We start from the raw sequence: 20,875 nt of genomic DNA on the forward strand, positions 1-20,875 counted from the left end.
ATGAGACAAAAGTAAGTCTTTTTGGGAAAAGGCATCATCATAGAGTTACAGGGAAAAAAAACGAGGCCTTCAAAGAAAACACGGTCCCCTCAGTCAAACATGGTGGAGGTTCCCTGATGTTTTGGGGTTGCTATGCTGCCTCTGGCACTGGACTGCTTGACCATGTGCATGGCATTATGAACTCTGAAGACTACTAACATATTTTGCAGCATATTGTAGGGCCCGGTGTGAGAAACCTGGGTCTCCCTCAGAGGTCATGGGTCTTGACCCAAAACACACACTAGAAAATGGCTTGAGGGAAAGCACAGGAGACTTCTATAGTGGCCAGCAATGAGTCCAGATCTAAATATCACAGAACACCTGTGGCGAGATATGAAAATGGCACCCTTCAAATATCAGAGACCTGGAGCAGTTGGTCAAAGAAGACATTCTCTTTTGTGTTTTTTCACTGCAAGCAAAATAAATGAAGCTATTACTACGAAAGCATTTGTAAATTCAATCATTTTCTGGGAGGAATTGAGCATTACCTGACAGAATTGCAAGAGTGCCAATACTTTTGGCCAACACTGTATGTCGCTGGGATCATGGGACATCTGATCAAGGTCGGTCTGGTTCTGAGGAATTCTAAACTGGACAGCAGCAGCGATTCCGAGGCAAACTCAGCTAAAGTATTACCACGATACCGTGGCGTTTTGGGGAGGGGGTCGATGCAGTTATTGTCATCTAACCGGCCGGGGGTCCAGCTGGTGCTTGTGCCGCTGCGGTGGGTGAAATCCCGTAACAGGATGAAGGCGGTGAGCTGCGATGCTAAATCGGGATTATGTCTGAGCGGCAGATAAACAGATTATTCCCAAAACAGAGTCTACTTTTTAAGACGGCGGTTGTCCCAGCGTTGCTTTGGGCGGAGCCAGCGCCACTTTCCCCGCAGCGCCGGCCCATCCCGCACTTCCTCGGGACCACGGACGGCCGCTGCCGCCAAGCTCAGCGCCTTGGTATCTGACCATTTTTGTCGCCATGCTGGGGGTCTTGGGACTGCTGCTGCTCTTGGCCTGGCGGGTCCAAGGTGAGTCCGCTTCTTTGCCAGGAACCGCCGAGAGTACCACTCAAAGACTTTTCGGTTTCAGAAAGCTCATTAGGATTGCGTAAAACTGGCTCACGCGAGTACCGCCACAATGTTGCTGGTAAAACGTACTTGGACGACCTTCTTCGCCGCAGATTTCTTCTCAGGCAGGCGGTCCTCGAGGATCGTTTGGATTTATTCTAGGAAGCCCCCATATCCCATAAAGAGTGTGAAGTGTGGGTTGAGTGACTCCCACCGCAAAGTGCCTAGAGAGAACAACTACGAAAAACTCCCTGTGCTTGTGGAGCAAATACACCAACCCTTTGAATTTTTAACTCGGTCGCAGACAATAAAGCTCACAAAGTTTGCGTATTTTCTTTTTGGAAAATGTTCTAAATCTTCCTGAAAAAGTGAACTAAAATGAGGCCAGTGTCGAGTCTTAAGACAAGCGATAACCATCAGTGTAGGAATGATTGATCTGTTCCAGGAATAACAACTTCTCACTTTGACAGAGAGATGGCTTTACTAAAAGCACGTATGGTTTTCCAAAACAGGCAGGAGCGCCTTGCTGGACTGGAACCCGACGGTCTTGCCGTCCGCCCCTCTGCCATCGTTCCCCAAATCGGCGCCCTCCGGAGATTGGACGTCGGAGCTCGGCAGGCGCCGGACCAAGAGGTCGGTTTTCCTGCATTCTGGTGTGAGGATTTGCCCTCAGGAGAGCGTGGGAGAGGTTCTGGCCAGTCACCGGGCGTACTACCAGCTCCGAGGTGCGCCCGCCCGATCCTCATTGTACCGTCCTTGTCACGGTGACGCCTTTTTTGGTTTTCTGGCTTTCCAGTGTGCCAGGAGGCCGTGTGGGAGGCTTACAGGATCTTCTTAGACCGGATTCCCGGGACCGGCGAATATCAGCGATGGGTTCAGACGTGTCAGCGCGAGTCGCTCCGCATCTCCGACATAGCCAGAAATTTCAGCGACTCTGAGGAGCACCTGGATATGATCCACTGGGTAAGGACCGGTTGATGTTGAAATAAAGGAGATGCTTTCAAAAGTGCGAGGCGAGCTCTCGTTCGAGATACACACCAAAAGATGGGCTAACGTTATACAATGCAAGGGCGTAGATTTGCATAGGGACGGTAAGGACATAACACTATCAGCTTTTCAGGATGCTCAAATTATCCCCACCAACTTTCAAGCCACCTTATTTGCATTATACAGTATAATGACCTCAGTTATACTAAATAGGTAAATTAGATTGTCTTCCAATATGTTGTAAAGTTAGCATAGACCCCACCATTACTAAGTGAAAGATTTTCATTATGTTCTGACTTACATTTATCCCTTTTCACTTGCTTAATGTGCCGGTCCATTTTTTCCACCTTCAAACGCACATTTGATCAGCTGATGACTTGACCCCCGTGACACAGACACACACTCGCACAGTTCCGACAGATTCATGTTGACAACATGCCGCCTCCTCCAAAAAGGAGGAACATTCGGGTTTTTTTTCACCTTCAGCAGCCAGTAAGTAGTTCAAAAAGACACCAATGTTGTGGAGGTGGGGGAAACACCACTCATTTTGCGACTGAAAGTCCGACCTGCATCAGATTTTGCATAATGTTAAACTGTGTGAACTTGCTAACCTGCAAAACTGCTGCCGTCAGGGCAGCCACTACAAGGAACAACCAAGTCAAGCTAGCCGTCCTTCATTTGGATTGTTGTTTGCATAATGTGCATTACGGTAATGCAACGCGGTGGCTTCAGAGTGCAAGTCCATCCATCCATCCGTCATCTGCTGCTTAATCCGGGGTCGGGTCGCGGGGGCAGCAGCTTTAGCAGGGAAGCCCAGACTTCCTTCGCCCCAGCCACTTCAACTAGCTCCTCTGACGGGATCCCAAGGCATTCCCAGGCCAGGACATGCCCGGAACACCCCTACAGGGAGATGTCCAGGAGGCATCCCAACCAGATGCCCGAGTCACCTCAACTGGCTCCTCTCACCGTGGAGGAGTAGCGGCTGGACACAGAGTCCCTCCCGGATGACCGAGCTTCTCACCCCATCTCTAAGGGAGAGCCCGGACACCCTGCGGAGGAAACTCATTTCGGCCCCTTGTATCCGGGATCTTGTTCTTTCGGTCATGACCATAGGTCAGGGTAGGAACGTAGATCAACTGGTAAATCGAGAGCTTCTCCTTTTGTCTCAGCTCCTTCTTCGCCGCAATGGACTGGTGCAGAGTCCGCATCACTGCAGATGCTGCACCGATCCGCCTGTCACACTCTCCTACCCTCACTCGTGAGCAAGACCCGAAGATACGTGAACTCCTCTACTTGGGGCAGGATCTCATCTCCGACCCAGAGAGGGCATGCCACCCTTTTCCGGCTGAGGACCATTGTCTCGGATTTGGAGTGTGTGCGTGAAAGGGTAAATGTGTGCTGATGTAAAGCGCTTTGGGCATTGTAACAATGTAGATAAAGCGGTATATAAGTACTCTCCATAGATAAGCCACACTGGACTAGAAGCTGCAGCTGTCCTCACTGTATCATGGGATATTTACACCAAAAGATATGAACCGAAAACACTTTTTTTGGCAGTGGCGTCATAAGACTGTCATAAGACCAAATGAACCACCATGAAGCGTTGAAGCAATTGGCTGCAAAGCTTCATTGCCTCAAGATGTCAGGAAAACGCGAGCAGGCCGGTGGTGTGGACCCAAATGCAGGAAAACAATCATGCAAGGCAGGTGGCAGAGAACTCAAAAAATGTTTTAATAATAACTAAGGACTGGGGATCAAAAAGGCAATGTTCTAACCAAAACTTACTTAATCGGAGGGACTGGTACACGCGGGCTTGGGCAGGACTTGAAATTGACATTGACAATGACGCAACAAGGGGTGAAAAGAAACCAGGAGCTTATATACACACGCAGACAAGGGGTAACGACACAACGAGGAACAGGTGAGCACAGGAGGATGCAGGTGGAAGACACACTAGGAGCAGGTACAACAGGTGAAATCAATGGGCAATCACAGGGACAAGTCACACTAGGAGAACCAACACAAAACCTAACACAAGAAGCTTCATTTGGCCATCAGTGCCAGTCCCTTGGGGGAGAGTCAACCTCTGCTGCCACCAGCTGTTAACACGGTTGTCATCCAACATGCCTCCTAGCATGCATTGCAGCAAAACAGATGTAAATAATCAAAATTCATGTTCTTTGCTAATTATTTCTTCAGTTACTGTTCCAGTTGTTTCATTAACTCCTAGTCAGGGTATTACACTTTATTTGACAGCGGCGCCATAAGACTGTCATAAGACAGAATTATGACATGACACTGTCATGAGCATTAATGAATGCTTATAGCACCTTTTATTTAATATCATCTGGCAAATGATCTCACTTTAGAATTGATTTAAAAGATCCGAGCTGAACCTAAATGGAGTTAGTGCCATAATTTGCCAGATGACACCTAATGACATCTGACATAAGCATTCAGTAACGCCCATGATCGTGTCATGTCATACTTATGACAGTCTTATGACAGTCTTGTGAAATCCATGGGCAATCACAGGGGCAAGTCGCACTAGGAGAACCAACACAAAACCTAACACAAGAAGCTTCATTTGGCCATCAGTGCCAGTCCCTTGGGGGAGAGTCAACCTCTGCTGCCACCAGCTGTTAACACGGTTGTCATCCAACATGCCTCCTAGCATGCATTGCAGCAAAACAGATGTAAATAATCAAAATTCATGTTCTTTGCTAATTATTTCTTCAGTTACTGTTCCAGTTGTTTCATTAACTCCTAGTCAGGGTATTACACTTTATTTGACAGCGGCGCCATAAGACTGTCATAAGACAGAATTATGACATGACACTGTCATGAGCATTAATGAATGCTTATAGCACCTTTTATTTAATATCATCTGGCAAATGATCTCACTTTAGAATTGATTTAAAAGATCTGAGCTGAACCTAAATGGAGTTAGTGCCATAATTTGCCAGATGACACCTAATGACACCTGACATAAGCATTCATTAACGCCCATGATCGTGTCATGTCATATTTATGACAGTCTTATGATGCTACTGCCAAATAAACTGTTACCTATTAACCCAAATAAATCAACAAATAAGCTGCACTGGACTATAAGGCACAGGATTTCAAATGAAGGAAAAAAATGGCGGCTTATAGTCCAAAATCTACAGTGAGAAAAAAAATTCTAACGCGAATGTTGTATCACCTGAACCAATACACATAAACGTTGGTCAATAAGATTTATTTTGCATTGATCATTTAGCCCATCAACTAATTAGGTTCATATTCATGAGAAACGTAGCCCGTCCCATCCCCAGCCAAAAGTGTGCATGCAGGTTATGCTGTTATGTCGTCCCTAACAATGTTGAGAGCAAACCTACGCCCTTGCTACGATGCAAAAAAAAACATCTCAAATCTCTCAAATGTCTTTAAAAGCGTTGGCTTGTCAGCGCAAGATTAAAGAAGTTTGCTTAATGAAAACGTAAGCTAAGCGTAAGCAGTCGTCAGCGCTAAGGCTTAGTTGGCATGTGAGTAGAAAGTTGATTGCGGTAATCCTTATTTAACGACTCTGGCGTGGCAACATTGGCAAAGCGGACACTTTGTATTTGGCTTCTTTGACGCTGTCATTTTGTGTATTCGTGTGCAGAGGATGAAGCGCCTCCGGAACGAGAGGCCGCCATCACGGTAAGCACTTTTCTCTATCCAAAATCAACCACGTGATTTCGGTCGGTGTCGTCCTCATCTACAGTATTTCTGGCCTGAAATGCACCTGCTTGTGTTCTTGCGCAGAGGTTTTCCGACTCCCGGTCCCGTCGCTCCCGAAACACCAGGTAGGAATATTCTTCCTGTCGGTTCCTACAACCTGCAATTCCAATAAACGCGCCAGTTCTGACACAAGGGCCTTCTATTGTAAGTTCCAGAGGTTGTGACCGTCGCAGTCCTCCTTAGTCAGTCCACTTCTTCGCCGGGCTCCGTCCCTGATCAGCAGTCCACGGAGGTGGTCGAGACGGTAGGAGCGGAAACTATTCGTATTTGGAGTCCAACGAATATAGGGAACAGAAACACAATCGATGAAAAAGAAAACTGACGTCATATTTTTCTACGAAGGACTCGGACATTCCTAACGTCGTCCCCGAGAGTCCGGCGGAGCAGAAGGTGGAGTTCAGCATTGATCTGGTGGATCCGGGCTATCGAGAACTGTTAGACGACCCGGACTCTCCCCAGTACGTGGACCTGGCTCACCACCTGCGGGACCAGGTGGGTCTCGTCGTAGATACGTTTAAGATCGAGTCTACGTGTTCTCCCCGTTTCGCTCAATGACCTTTTGAGCTTTCGTTAGCAGCGCAAGCTTGTCGTTGACGCACAGCATACAGTCCCTGACAAAAGTATTGTCTCTTATCCATTTTGTAGGAACAATTGCTAATAACCTGACTTTTAAATATTCAATTGGTTTCAGAAATGAAAGCTAAGACCCTCCCAAATGATGTTGAATGTACAAAAATATATTTGTTTCACTGAAAAAAGATTTATCATATGTTTCATAACATAGGCGAATTAAGTAGTGGTGCTGTCAGATCCAAATGGAATATTTTGTATGACTTCCATGGGCTCTGGCAAGGATTCATACAATTTATTCATGAAGTCATAAGGAACATCAAAGAAAGTTGTCTTGCATGCCTCCCAGAGTTCATCAACATTCTTGGGTTTCGACTTCCATGCTTCCCCTTTCATCCTACCCATGTCTGGTGACTGGGCTGGCCAGTCCTGGAGGATCTTAATCTTCTTTGCCCTGAGGAACTTTGAAGTATGCGATGGAGCACCATCCTGCAGCAGAATTTTTCCCTTTTTATGGTTAGGAATGTAAGATTTGTTGATATTTCTGACTATTTATCTCTCAGGGTGCTGACAATGAAAAAACCGTCTGGCATTTGCCAAGGCCCACAGCCTGTCAAAAGGATGGATGCTGGAAAAGTGGCAAAAGGTGGATTTTTCCGATGAATCTTCCATTGAATTACACCACAGTCGCTGCAAATATTGCAGGAGACCTACTGGAGCCTGCATGGATCCGAGGTTCACTCAGAAAACAGTGAAGTTTGGTGGTGGCTAAATCATGATCTGCAGGGTGGAAGGCAACATAAATAGTCTGAAATATCAACAAATCTTAGCCGCCTCTTACATTCCTAACCATAATAAGGGACAAATTCTGCAACAGGATGGTGCTCCATCGCATACTTCAATCTCTACCTCAAAGTTCCTCAAGGCAAAGAAGATCAAGATCCTCCAGGACTGGCCAGACCAGTCACCAGACATGAACAGGATAGAATAGGATGCATGGAAGACGAAACCCAAGAACGTTGATGAACTCTGGGAGTCATGCAAGACTGCTTACTTTGATGTTCCTGATGACTTCATCAATAAATTGTATGAATCCTTGCCGAACCGCATGGATGCAGTCCTTTAAGCCCATAGAAGTCATACAAAATATTAATATTGGATCTCACAGCACCACTACTAATTCGCGTATGTTATGTAACATATTTTTGTATTTGAAGTACATTTTTCGTTCAATTTTCACACTACTTTCTGTAGGCGACAAAACTTGTCTTGCCAAAATTGGACCTTTATGTCTTCCTGAAATGATAAATCTTTTTTCAGTGAAACAAATATATTTTTGTACATTCAACATCATTTTAGGAGGGTCTTAGCTTTCATTTCTGAAACCAATTGAATAATTAAAAGTCAGGTTATTAGCAATTGTTTCTACAAAATGGATAAACGACAAGACTTTGGTCAAGGACTGTACATGTTTTGCCCTATGTTGTCCTCTTGCCGGGAGTGGCATAAGGTGCCTCTGCCGCGGGATGTTACCTTGATTACGTTCCAAAGACGATTACATCACAGCAGATTCCGGCTGACCAAAGATAGAAAGCCATCCGCCGCCATTCACACCCTGCCACATATTGGCGCCGTGCCACGTGATTAGGGAAGGCGCAGAGGACCTCGGAAGACGTTCGACCTTTGATTCTGGCGTTTCTTCCGCAGATGCAGCATGTTTTCGACAAACTTCCAGGATTTATAAGCATCCGGGTACAGCGGATCAGGTAGCACCGCCTGCCACCAATGCTAAAATGTCAATGACAATTGAATGTATTTCTCCTTCTTTGTAAGCGAGACGCAGGACGCTGACAGGTAATTGGTTTCTCGCCGGTTTGTCCTGCGATTTGCCTGTTGCTGAAGTACGCCCTCCGCTTCGCTTTCAGTGCCGGCGGAATCACGGTCCACTACTCCCTGGTTTTTGAAAGCGAGGCAGCGTCGGCGGTGGCTGACGCGGCTCCGACGGCGGCGGCGCTCGCAGAGTCGAAATTGAAGGAGATGGTGAGAAAAGCGCTGCGCGAGGAGGCGTCCCTTCCGGTCGATCTGGAATCCTTGACGTTTGACCCTGGTACGGCATTGCAGTCGGTAAAGTAAATATGCGTCAAGAGGGGATTGAAGTCACGTGGCAATTTCTCGTTTCTTGGCAGAAGAGATCCTACGGTCACCGACAGAGGCCTCCTCCCTGGAAGCTGGCACGGAGGTAATCAGATAAGCGAAGGAAGGAATGCCCGAGAGGCGGCCTCCGATGATCTCCGTCTTGTCACTTCTCAGGCCGGCCAACCCGACTCCCACAATGAATTTGAAGTGTTCATAGACGACCCCGAGGTGGAGAAAGTTCACGCGGTGTTGCCCCTGCCTCCCTCGGAGAAGGAGAACGCGCTGGTGACACTATTGGATCCCTCCGACGAGGACGAGCAGGACCTGAGGTTTGAACCGGATGGACTGGAGTCATCCAGTGAAGAAGAAGAGTTGATCATTTCCCATAAAATCGAGACCTTCCATCACACTGAAACTGGAGAACTCGTCCGGGACTACGCACAGAGTTCTTCGACGGTATCTGAACTGGACGAGCACATTTCAATGACTCCGTCTCCCGCTGACGACAGGGAACTTTTGGACCAGATGTCTCCCGAGCCCACAGACATCTCCACAAAACCTGGTTCTCTCACAGACTCTGAGGTTAACGCCCCTACGGAGGACAGTTTAGTAGTAGAGGCCGACTTCACGACACCGTTGAGGGAGTTAGAAACAGAGCTTTCTCAAGAGGTATTAGAGCAGACAACTGACGCTTACGAAAGTGTCGATACACCCGATGAAGAAATAGCGGGAGAAGGAGAAGATGCGCTGGCGGTTACCGAACTGGCAGACTCAACGGAGGACATTTTCCCGCCTCAGGGCTTGGAACTAGAAGAAAATCCTGGACCCGTGCTTGAACAAAACACAAAGACAGGAGAGACACAGGATGATACGGAAAGCCTTTCTGAAGCAGATCAAGAACATGAAAACACTGTACTTGAAGACTTAGAAGAAACAAAACCTACTCTTCTTGAAGAACCATTGATTGTTATTTCAGAGGATAATGTATTTGATGTTCCAGAAGAAGAACAAAACGTTCCCGCAGAAACAATTCCAGAAGAACTCTTGCCAGAACTTGTCGAGGAAACGAATGTTCAAGAGGAAACGTTACCAGGTATTTCAGTGGAGGACGTGGAAACCACAGATGTTTCATGGGAACTTTCCACGACAACGGTCGCTACTCCAAAACCAGATGAAGAAGAGCTTGTTGGGATTTCAAAGGATTCATTCATAGATTCAGAGGAAGAACTTGTTGAAGCTCCTCCGACAGAAACAGAGACTCACGTAGGGGAGGAGAATCCAACCGGAAACCAGGAAGTCACCGAATCGCAAACACCTGCGGCGGGAGTATGGGAACACAGTGAAGGGGCGCTAGCAGAAACCGAAGAGAAGACGGGAGATGTTTCCCGGTCAGAGGGAGAAGAAGAAATCGAATCGGAGGGTGTGCCAGAAACAAATGGAGACGTTCCGCTTGATGCTGCAGAACCAGAAGAACAAGCAATTGATATTCACCGACCAAACGCAGAGGATACACTGGAGACCATACAACCACCTCTGGAGCACAGCGGCACCGTTTCACCGCAAGCCGAGTCCATTAAGATTTTAGTCCCGTTTGATGCGGAAGAGGGAGGAAATACCGCAGAGGTCCTTCAACCTGTTGAACCGGGTTTTGGACCTCCAGAGGAAGAAGAAAATACCGCTGAGGTCCTTCAACCTTTTGAACCGGTTCTCGGACCTCCGGAGGAAGAAGAAGAAAATACCGCTGAGGTCCTTCAACCTGTTGAACCGGGTTTTGGACCTCCAGAGGAAGAAGAAAATACCGCTGTAGTCCTTCAGCCTTTTGAACCGGTTCTCGGACCTCCGGAGGAAGAAGAAGAAAATACCGCTGAGGTCCTTCAACCTGTTGAACCAGTTCTCAGACCTCCAGAGGAAGAAGAACATACCGCTGAGGTCCTTCAACCTTTTGAACCAGTTCTCGGACCTCCGGAGGAAGATGGTTCGCCCCTTATCACGGTATCAGAAGATCCCAGTTATCCCATCGTTGAAAATTTGCCCTCTCAGGAGGAGGAGGAGGAGGAGCGGCACATCAATGGTCCAGAATTTACCGAGTCAGAAGGTGAGTGGCACGACGGGGTTGTTGGTTTTCCGGCAACTTTTTTTTTTTTTCTTGACTGTTGTAAATGACGGGGTATAAAATATAAGGCTCGTGGGCCGTAAGCGCCCCCCCCCGGGGTTGTTCTGCCTGACAGGCCCATTGCAGCTCATTCATACCGTATGTACAGAATCACATGCTCTTATTTTGACAAGCATCGTAAAACCAGAGATTTTTGATTTGTGCGGTCGAATGTGTAGGGTCTCTTCAAGTTTCAACAAGCCACATTTAAGAGTTTTTTAAAAGACCATATTGAATACTGTTTTACACCCATTTCACATCTATGCCAGCAAAAAAAACCATAATAGACTTAAAGGAAAATGACCAGGCAGCACAAGTAGTTCCGCTTTGTAGTAGCTAAAGCTGCTAGCCTGGGCTTTTGGCTTAGTGTGTAGCGTGCTCGCCTGCTGTGCTGGAAGAGTCCTGACCTGGACAAGGACAACGGATTGCGTTGTGAGGCGCAGCTCTATGCAGATCGGTTACACTAGTTCTAAATAAAAGTAATGTTGTACTGTTCTTGATTTAGGTGAAAAATGACCAACTTTTAGATGTATGGGCTCAATATGAACAAATAGTAATATTTACTGAAATTGGAAGAATCTGATGCATTAATCTGTTAACTAGCCTTTAACACTAAAACAAGATGGAGGCAATTATTTGACTAGATTTAACAAAAAATGATCAGATTAAGACGTTATAAATTTGCAATGTGAAAATTAGTACAGGTCAATACAGATTTACGTTGCATTAATCATTTAGCCTGTCAATTAATTCGGTTCACATTGGTGAGAAATGTAGCCCTGACCCCCGTTCGCCCAATATGTTTGGTCTTATTAATGTCCCGTCCCCAGCAAAAAGTGTACATACAGGTTATGCTGTTATATGGTCCTTACCAATATTGAGATCAAACCTACGCCTTTGGCTGCAAGCAGGGCCGGCCCAGCCTATACGCAGACTATGCAGCTACTTAGGGCCCCTGACCACTAGGGGGCCCAGATAGGGGGCAATCTGGCAATTGTTTTATTTATATTCTATTTCGTTTACTACAGTTTGCTTTGACTTTTGTGAGTTTTGATACGTGATTATAAGCTTAAAAAAATAAACGTTCTTCCTTAACTTCTTTCCTCTTTTAGAAAAAGGTTTGGCGTTATCTACTGTAAGTACTGACAATCATATGGGGTGAGAAGTTTGAAGAATGCAGTGCAACAAAATCTGATTAATATACAAAATATGGACATATAGGTTGGATTGCATGTATGGGTTTCACAGTACACTGTGACGAAATGGTGGGCCAAAAATATGGGCCCCTTGGCATTATTTTGCTTAGGGCCCCCAAATGGCCTGGGCCGGCCCTGGCTGCAAGTAACCTAAAATTACAAGGAAATGACCCAAAATAAACATTTTGGCTTCCATTGACAACAATAGATGTCCAATTCACTTCAATTGGAAAGAATAGCTGTGAATGTTCATATGCTACCAAAATGACTTTGAAATCCCTGCTTTAGAAGACGCCGCTCCTCCGGATGAGGCCGGCAAAGCAGATTCCACTGTCCAAAGCGAAGACGGTGAGAGGGGGACCCCGACGACTTCGGCGGCCGCCGGCCCGACTGTAGACTCGGGACTTTTCCAGGTGGCGGAACCTCGCGAGCAAAGCGCGACGTCAGTCGTCATCATCGAAGAGGAAATGAAAGAGGAATTATGGACAAGTGAACCGGTTGTCGGCGAGCCGGTCAGAGACTTGGCGGAGGAGCTGGACGGGATCCGCCCGCTAAACGCCGACCCGTCGGAAGACGGGAGCGGCTTTTGGGTGTCGGAAAGTGTCACCGTCCCGCCCGCCGTGACGTACCTGACCACGCCCGACATGACCACGGCCGTCCAGGGCCGGGAGCTGGTGGTCTTCTTTAGCCTGCGCGTCACCAACTTTGACTTTTCGGAGGATCTCTTCAACAAGACGTCGCCCGAGTACAAGTCCTTGGAGAACACCTTCCTTAATGTGGTGAGTGTACTAGCGCATGTCAGTCCATTCCAGTGGCGCCACCAGGGGGTGGCCACGGCCACCCCTATACAGTGCCTTGCAAAAGTATTCGGCCCCCTTGAACCTTGCAACCTTTCGCCACATTTCAGGCTTCAAACATAAAGATATAAAATTTTCATTTTTTGTCAAGAATCAACAACAAGTGGGACACAATTGTGAAGTGGAACAAAATTTATTGGATAATTTAAACTTTTTTTAACAAATAAAAAACTGGAAAATGGGGCGTGCAATATTATTCGGCCCCCTTGCGTTAATACTTTGTAGCGCCACCTTTTGCTCCAATTACAGCTGCAAGTCGCTTGGGGTATGTTTCTATCAGTTTTGCACATCGAGAGACTGACATTCTTGCCCATTCTTCCTTGCAAAACAGCTCGAGCTCAGTGAGGTTGGATGGAGAGTGTTTGTGAACAGCAGTCTTCAGCTCTTTCCACAGATTCTCCATTGGATTCAGGTTTGGACTTTGACTTGGCCATTCTAACACCTGGATACGTTTATTTTTGAACCATTCCATTGTAGATTTGGCTTTATGTTTAGGATCATTGTCCTGTTGGAAGATAAATCTCCGTCCCGGTCTCAGGTCTCGTGCAGATACCAACAGGTTTTCTTCCAGAATGTTCCTGTATTTGGCTGCATCCATCTTCCCGTCAATTTTAACCATCTTCCCTGTCTCTGCTGAAGAAAAGCAGGCCCAAACCATGATGCTGCCACCACCATGTTTGACAGTGGGGATGGTGCGTTCAGGGTGATGAGCTGTGTTGCTTTTACGCCAAACATATCGTTTTGCATTGTGGCCAAAAAGTTCAATTTTGGTTTCATCTGACCAGAGCACCTTCTTCCACATGTTTGGTGTGTCTCCCTGGTGGCTTGTGGCAAACTTTAAACGAGACTTTTTATGGATATCTTTGAGAAATGGCTTTCTTCTTGCCACTCTTCCATAAAGGCCAGATTTGTGCACTGTACGACTGATTGTTGTCCTATGGACAGACTCTCCCACCTCAGCTGTAGATCTCTGCAGTTCATCCAGAGTGATCATGGGCCTCTTGGCTGCATCTCTGATCAGTTTTCTCCTTGTTTGAGAAGAAAGTTTGGAAGGACGGCCGGGTCTTGGTAGATTTGCAGTGGTCTGATGCTCCTTCCATTTCAATATGATGGCTTGCACAGTGCTCCTTGAGATGTTTAAACCTTGGGAAATCTTTTTGTATCCAAATCCGGCTTTAAACTTCTCCACAACAGTATCTCGGACCTGCCTGGTGTGTTCCTTGGTTTTCATAATGCTCTCTGCACTTTAAACAGAACCCTGAGACTATCACAGAGCAGGTGCATTTATACGGAGACTTGATTACACACAGGTGGATTCTATTTATCATCATCGGTCATTTAGGACAACATTGGATCATTCAGAGATCCTCACTGAACTTCTGATTGTGTCCCACTTGTTGTTGATTCTTGACAAAAAAATTAAATTTCATATCTTTATGTTTGAAGCCTGAAATGTGCCGAAAGGTTGCAAGATTCAAGGGGGCCGAATACTTTTGCAAGGCACTGTAAATAGGTTGGCCACCCCACTTGCCGGTATATCGTTAGATTGTTGTATTATCAGTTATGCATTTCATCCCAAATGAATGCATTTATTTTGTTTTGTTAAATGTAGGGCTGTCAAATTTATCGCGTTAACGGGCGGTAATTAATTTTTTAAAATTAATCACGTGAAAATATTTAGCGCAATTGATGCATTTGCGGTACTACTCATTCACGCATTGCCGCAAACAGCCTACAATGGCGCCGTTTTACTTATATACAGCGATAAGATGTGGTGTCAAGTGAGTGGAGTAGATACAAGCATTCATTGGCAAAAGCTTTGTCATCCCTCCCACAGCAACTATAAACATTGTGGGAAGCGACATGGGGAAGAATGACAGGAGTCGATCTTTTTCTTAATACCCTGTAGTGTACCCAGCACAGAGAAAGTATAGCATTTGCAGCCACCACACACAGTCATTGTTGCACCACTCCCCATCATGCATTTGAGCAGAACAGTTAAGTCGCTACAGTATCATTTACTGAAAGCTCAACAAATACACTAGATGGCAATATTTAGTCACAATATACAAACTCACATTTATCCTTTAAGAATTACAAGTCTTTCTATCCGTGGATCCCTTTCACAGAAAGAATGTTAATAATGTTAATGCCATCTTGTGAATTTATTATTATAATAAACAAATATAGTACTTATGTACAGTATGTTGAATGTATATACAGTATCGATCTTGTCTTATCTTTCCATTCCAACAATAATTTACAGAAAAATATGGCATATTTTAGAGATGGTTTGAATTGTGATTAATTACGATTAATTAATTTTTAAGCTGTGATTAGCTCGATTAAAAACTGTAATCGTTTGACAGCCTTAGTTAAATGTACACCTTATAACACGATAAAACAGAATTGTTGTGGAACTCAAAATGTTGACTGGACAGTTATGGACTGTGCACATAAAATCATTAGTAACATCAAATATTACACATTACACCAAAGTATATCAGTAGCCTTGTCCTTCTGATAGTTTTCCCCTGACCTTTTTACTGCAATAATATAATGAAAACCTGAAATTATGGCTTTTAGTTTTGGTGTGCCACCCCAAGATTTTAGGTGGCCCCATCTGGCCACCCCTATGAAAAATTTCTGGAGGCGCCACTGGTCCATTCACATGCGGAAAGACTCACGTTCATCTTTTTATCCCTCCCGACAGCTGCTGCCGTACTTGCAGGCCAACCTGACGGGCTTCCGCAACTTGGAGATCCTCAACTTCCGAAAAGGCAGCGTGGTGGTGAACAGCAGGATGAAGTTGGCCAAGTCGGTGCCGTACAACATCACCGAGGCGGTCCAGTGCGTCCTGCGTGATTTCTGCTCCACGGCCGCCGCGCACCTGCACATCGATATCGACAGCCGCTCGCTGGACGTCGAGCCAGGTGAGATGACGCTCCGACCGCCCTTGTCATCTTCCGAGTTAACCACGCCGTCCCCGTAGCGGATCGCGCCGACCCCTGCAAGTTTCTGAGCTGCGGAAGCGGTTCCCGTTGCGTCCTGGAGCCCGGCGGCTCGGCGCGGTGCCGATGCGAGCCCGGCTTCCTTTCTGTCGAGGGTCTACCGTGCCGGAGCGTCTGCGAGCTGGAGCCCAGACGATGCGACGGCGAGTGTCGGGTGGAACCCGGACGAGGTGCCGTCTGCAGGTGACGCTAATTTTAAGCCTCTTCCTGCTGCTTTGTACAACCCCTACCAAAAATCATGGAATCACCAGTCTCGGACGAGCACTCGCTCAGACATTTTATCATGTAGAACAAACTCGGATAAAAAGCTTGAAAAAATAATGAATTACTTCAAAAGTGCAACTCTTTAGCATTCAGAAACACTAAAAGAAATGAATAAAAAACATTGTGGTGATCAGTAAATGTTACTTATATAGAGCAAGTGCAGGGAAATATATGGAATCATGAGAAACAAACAAAGAAATAACAATCAAATCAATCAAAAGTATTTAGTTGCACCACCTCTGACTTTTATGACAGCTTGCATGGACTTGAGTGACCAACCGTATTCATCATCACTTTGGTGCCAACTCTCTTTGATTGCAGTTGCCTGATCATCCTTGCAGGTCGGAGTCTTGCTGTGGACCATTTTTTTTAAATTTCCACCACAGGTTTTCAATAGGGTTGAGATCTGGGCTATTTTCAGGCCATGACACTGACTGAATTAGTCTTTCTCCAAGGAATGCTTTAACAGTTTCAGCTCTGTGGCATGATGCATTGTCATCTTGGAAAATGATAAACATATTTTTAATTGAAGGAATAAGAAAGCTGTCAAAAATTTCAATGTAAACTTGTGCATTTATTGAAGATCTAACCACAGTGCGTTTGCCTGACATGCAGCCCCATATCATATCAAGGACTGAGGGAATTTTGATGTTTTCTTCCGGCAGTCATCTTTGTAAATCTCACTGGAACTGCACCAAACAAAAGTTCCAGCATCCTCAATAGAGGTTCTTGACTCATCATTGAAAATAACCCTTCATCCAGTCATTCACAGTCCATGATTGCCTCTCCTTAGCCCTTTGCGGTCTTGTTCCATTCTGTTGAAGTGTCAATGATGATTTCCTTTTTGGCTTTCCTGTATGAAAATCCCATTTCCTTTAGGCGATTTTGCACAGCTCTGTCACATACTTTGACTCCATCTTCCTCCCATTTCTTTTTCAGTTGTTGTACATCTTCTGTTTTCAAGACATATGGCCTTTAGTTGTTTGTCATGACGTTTGGATGTCTACCAGTACGCTTTACTTTAACAACCTTGCCATGCTGTTTGTACTTGGTCCAGATTTTTGATACAGTTGACTGTTAACAGCCCACATCTTTGGCAACCATATGTGTAGCGTTACCTTCTTCAAGAAGTTTGAGAATCGTCTCCTTGGTCTCAAAAAACATCTTTCTTGTTGGAGCCATGATTCTTGTGAATCCAGCAGCCCTCCAAGGTGTGATAACTGCACTGTATTTAACTGATGACCAACGAGCAGATCTAATTGGAGGCAGGGGCCCAATTAAGGAAAGGAAATTGACTGGGTGTGTGTGTATTTTCGACTCAAAATGGAGTGATTCCAATTTTTTTTTTCTTCAGAATGAATTCTATATTTTTTTTTCCTGCACTTGCTCTATAAAAGTAACATGTACTGACCACCACAATGTTTTTTATTCATTTCTTTGAGTGTTTCTGAATGCCAAGGAGTTGCACTTTTGAACTAATTCATTATGTTTACAAGCTTTTTATCAGAGTTTGTCCTACATAATAAAATGTCTGAGTGAGTGCTCGTCCGAGACTGGTGATTCCACTTTTTGCTAGGGGTTGCATTAGCGATAGTCAAAGCATTTTTACTATGAAATAAGCAAGTCTAGCTTTTAACAATCAAATTGTCGTGTCCAATTTTTCTTTTGACTTCACGTGTAGGACGAGAGGCGGCGAGCGCCAGCTGGCGGCCTGAAAGCGAGTGCGAGCCCTGAACCCGTGACAGCAGGTGATTTTCACGCCTGCCCTGTTCTCCAGTAACGTCGGTCGGCATCTCAGCAATTCAAGATGGAACCTTGTATCCCTCACAGACTCCCGGACCGGCGGTTTGGTCGTTCAGATTGTTCACGGGGACTCTCAACCCTCGTCTCTCCGTCCCCACCCAAATGGACGATTGTGAAAATGTCGCTATAAAGAAAAGCGCTAGTCGGGCACCCGCCTTCTTCATCCCAGACGCAAAAATGAGGACGTGACGCTTTGTAGTCTTGCTGCTTTTTGGCAGTTGTATTTCAAGTTTTCCATTTGACAAAACTAAATGTGTCCATCTTTTAGTCTTCTTGCTTTGCTCTGTGTTCAAAGAGAACACTTGCTCACAATTCAAAGACACGACTTGATGCAACCTCGCCAGCTTATGTTAACAGCGCTAGGCGTCTCGAATTTTGACTTGCCACGCCCAGTCAAGTAGGACTGGACATCTAGCGTTCAAATGGACTTGATATCTGTCCACTGCAGAGTTATTGACATGTTGAAAGACAGTCGACAAGAATGACTTTTTCACAGGATCCATCAAAAACAGGCAAAAACTTGTATTTTTGGGCAGAAGGGAAAAAGGACAGACACAAAAAAACATTCCCGGATGTCGTTTAGACGGAAACGGCGTTTTGGGGGGCTGAAAAGGCAAAAATCTGAAAACGTTAATGATTGAAATTTGAGTCTGGACGAGTGGGTCTTAACCTGGGTTCTATCAAACCCCAGGGGTTCGAGGAGTAAGTCTAAGGGGTTCAGCAAAGGTAAAGAAATGCAGAGCCCTGTTTTGAGAGACATAGAGAACCAAAAGTGGTATTTACCATGTGGCCAAAAAACTTTTGCCATGTGCCATTTTTTTTTTGCCATGTGCCAAAATGGATTTTGATTTTGGAAAATTTGGACGTGCATAGCTGTCAGTGGCATAGCCTGACTTGGTTGCCAGTTGAATATCAATGCGCTGTAATGTAAAGTGTATGGTCAAAAATCACAGCCACACGTGTTTTTCTGCCATTTAAAATGAATGGAAAATTTGGACGTGGTGGAAAAGCGCTATATAAGTATAACACCATTTACCATAGTCGTCAAAGGCATGACCTTTAATACCTTCAAAACTGCCATATACCACCAAAAGTGCCACATACCCCCCCATCAAAATGCAACAAAGCAAAATCCATTTTGCCACATACCCCCCCAAAAAATGCCACGTACCCCCCCCAAAATGAAATGTGACAAACCAAAATCCATTTTGCCATATGGCAAAAAAAAAAAAAAAAGCCAAATGGCAAAATCCGTTTTGCCACATGGCAATAAATTAATGCCACATGGCAAAATCAGTTTTGCCACATGGCAAAAAAATGCCACATGGCAAAATCCATTTTGCCACATGGCAAATACCACTTTTGGTTCTCAGTCACGACTCCTCTCAGGAACTAGAGAGCAAGAACCAAAAGTGGTATTTGCCATGTGGCAAAATGGATTTTGCCATGTGGCATTTTTCGTTGCCATGTGGCAAAATGGATTTGGATTTTGGAAAATTTGGACATGCATACCCATCAATGGCATAGCCTGACTTGGTGGCCAGTTGAATGTCAATGCGCTATAATGCTAAGTGTATGGTCAAAAATCAATCCATTTTGCCACATACCCCCTCAAAAAAATGCCACGTACCCACCACAAAAATGCGACAAACCAAAATCCATTTTGCCACATGGAGAAAAAAAAAAAAAAAGCCTAGTGGTATTCGCCATGTGGCAAAATGGATTTTCGAAAATTTGGACTTGCATAGCCGTCAATGGCATGGACGTGCATGTCATTCATACCCTAACCCATAAAAATGCGACAAACCAAAATCCATTTGGCCACATACCCCCCCCCAAAAAAAATGCCACGTACCCCCCCCCACCCACACACAAAAATAAAATGCGACAAACCAAAATCCATTTTGCCATATGGCAACAACAAAAAGCCAAATGGCAAAATCCGTTTTGCCACATGGCAATAAATTAATGCCACATGGCAAAATCCATTTTGCCATATGGCAAAAAAAAAGAAAAAAAAAAAAGCCACATGGCAAAATCCATTTTGCCACCGGTCCGTTGTAGTGAAGAAGGAGCTGAGCCAAAAGGTAATGCTCTCGATTTACCAGTTGATCTACGTTCCTACCCTCACCTATGGTCACCAGCTGTGGGTCGTGACCGAAAGAACAAGATCGCGTATACAAGCAGCCGAAATTAGTTTCCTCCTCAGGGTGTCCAGGCTCTCCCTTAGAGATAAATAGAAGCTCGGTCATCCAAGAGGGACTCAGGGTCGAGCCGCTACTCCTCCGCGTTGACAGGAGCCAGCTGAGGTGGCTCGGGCATATGGTTCGGATGCCTCCCCGGAGAGGTGTTCCGGGCATGTCCCACTGGCAGGAAGCCAGTCTCTGCTGACATTTCTGACTGTCTCTCTGCTGGCTTGGGAATGCCTTGGGATCCCGCCGGAGAAGTTGGTTGATGTGGCTGGAAGTCTGGGCTTCCTTGCTAAAATTGCTGCCCCCATAACCATAACCCAACCCCGGATTAAGCGGTAGATAATGGATGGCTGGACCTTACACGGCTGTTGTCATAATGTGTTTGTTGCTATTGGTTGAACAAATATGGTATTGCCAAAGTCAAATGTGATCTTTAACGTGCATTTACCCAAGGTCAGGCACATTATGTTTCAGTTGCGTTCAGTGTTGTTAATAACAGCGTTAGAATATAACGGCGTTATTTTTTTCAGTAATGAGTAATCTAATTAATTACTTTTCTTGGCAACGCCGTTACCGTTACTGAGGCGGGAAAGGCGTGCGTTACTATGCGTTACTAAGTTGGTTGAATCAAAAAAAGTCAGAGACGGACTCACGGAGACGAGAGAGTAGAGCAGGAGTGGGGAAGACGCCGTTGCAAACGCGATGCTAGGTGGCTCCAATAATACCTGACTGTAGCCATAGCCTACAAACTACGCCCACATGATACGGTAGATATCATATATTATAGAACTAGATGCAAATGACAGACACGGCTGCATTGGCAACATGTTTTAAGGGCTA

General features: G+C 45.4%; 1 protein-coding gene across 5 annotated transcripts; it reads left to right on the forward strand.

Moving 5' to 3' along the window:
* The first annotated feature begins 938 nt into the window (after window positions 1–938).
* LOC130907215 (interphotoreceptor matrix proteoglycan 1-like) lies at window positions 939–19,030 on the forward strand. Of its 5 annotated transcripts, XM_057822029.1 has the most exons (17): window positions 939–1,063; window positions 1,615–1,827; window positions 1,899–2,065; window positions 5,736–5,773; window positions 5,879–5,919; window positions 6,004–6,098; window positions 6,197–6,346; window positions 8,132–8,190; window positions 8,258–8,278; window positions 8,350–8,531; window positions 8,611–8,663; window positions 8,735–10,655; window positions 12,197–12,687; window positions 15,479–15,698; window positions 15,758–15,959; window positions 17,722–17,788; window positions 17,871–19,030. In XM_057822029.1, the coding sequence occupies exons 1-16, from the start codon at window positions 1,015–1,017 to the stop codon at window positions 17,753–17,755; spliced, it is 3,936 nt and encodes a 1,311-aa protein (XP_057678012.1). In that variant the 5' UTR covers window positions 939–1,014; the 3' UTR covers window positions 17,756–17,788; window positions 17,871–19,030. The 5 variants fall into 5 exon arrangements, with proteins under 5 accessions (XP_057678012.1, XP_057678011.1, XP_057678013.1 ...); XM_057822028.1 differs by having other exon boundaries at window positions 17,722–19,030; XM_057822030.1 differs by having other exon boundaries at window positions 12,200–12,687; window positions 17,722–19,030.
* The last annotated feature ends 1,845 nt before the right edge of the window (window positions 19,031–20,875 follow it).

The sequence above is a fragment of the Corythoichthys intestinalis genome, chromosome 19, assembly GCF_030265065.1.
Source record: "Corythoichthys intestinalis isolate RoL2023-P3 chromosome 19, ASM3026506v1, whole genome shotgun sequence".
Lineage (NCBI taxonomy): Eukaryota > Metazoa > Chordata > Actinopteri > Syngnathiformes > Syngnathidae > Corythoichthys > Corythoichthys intestinalis.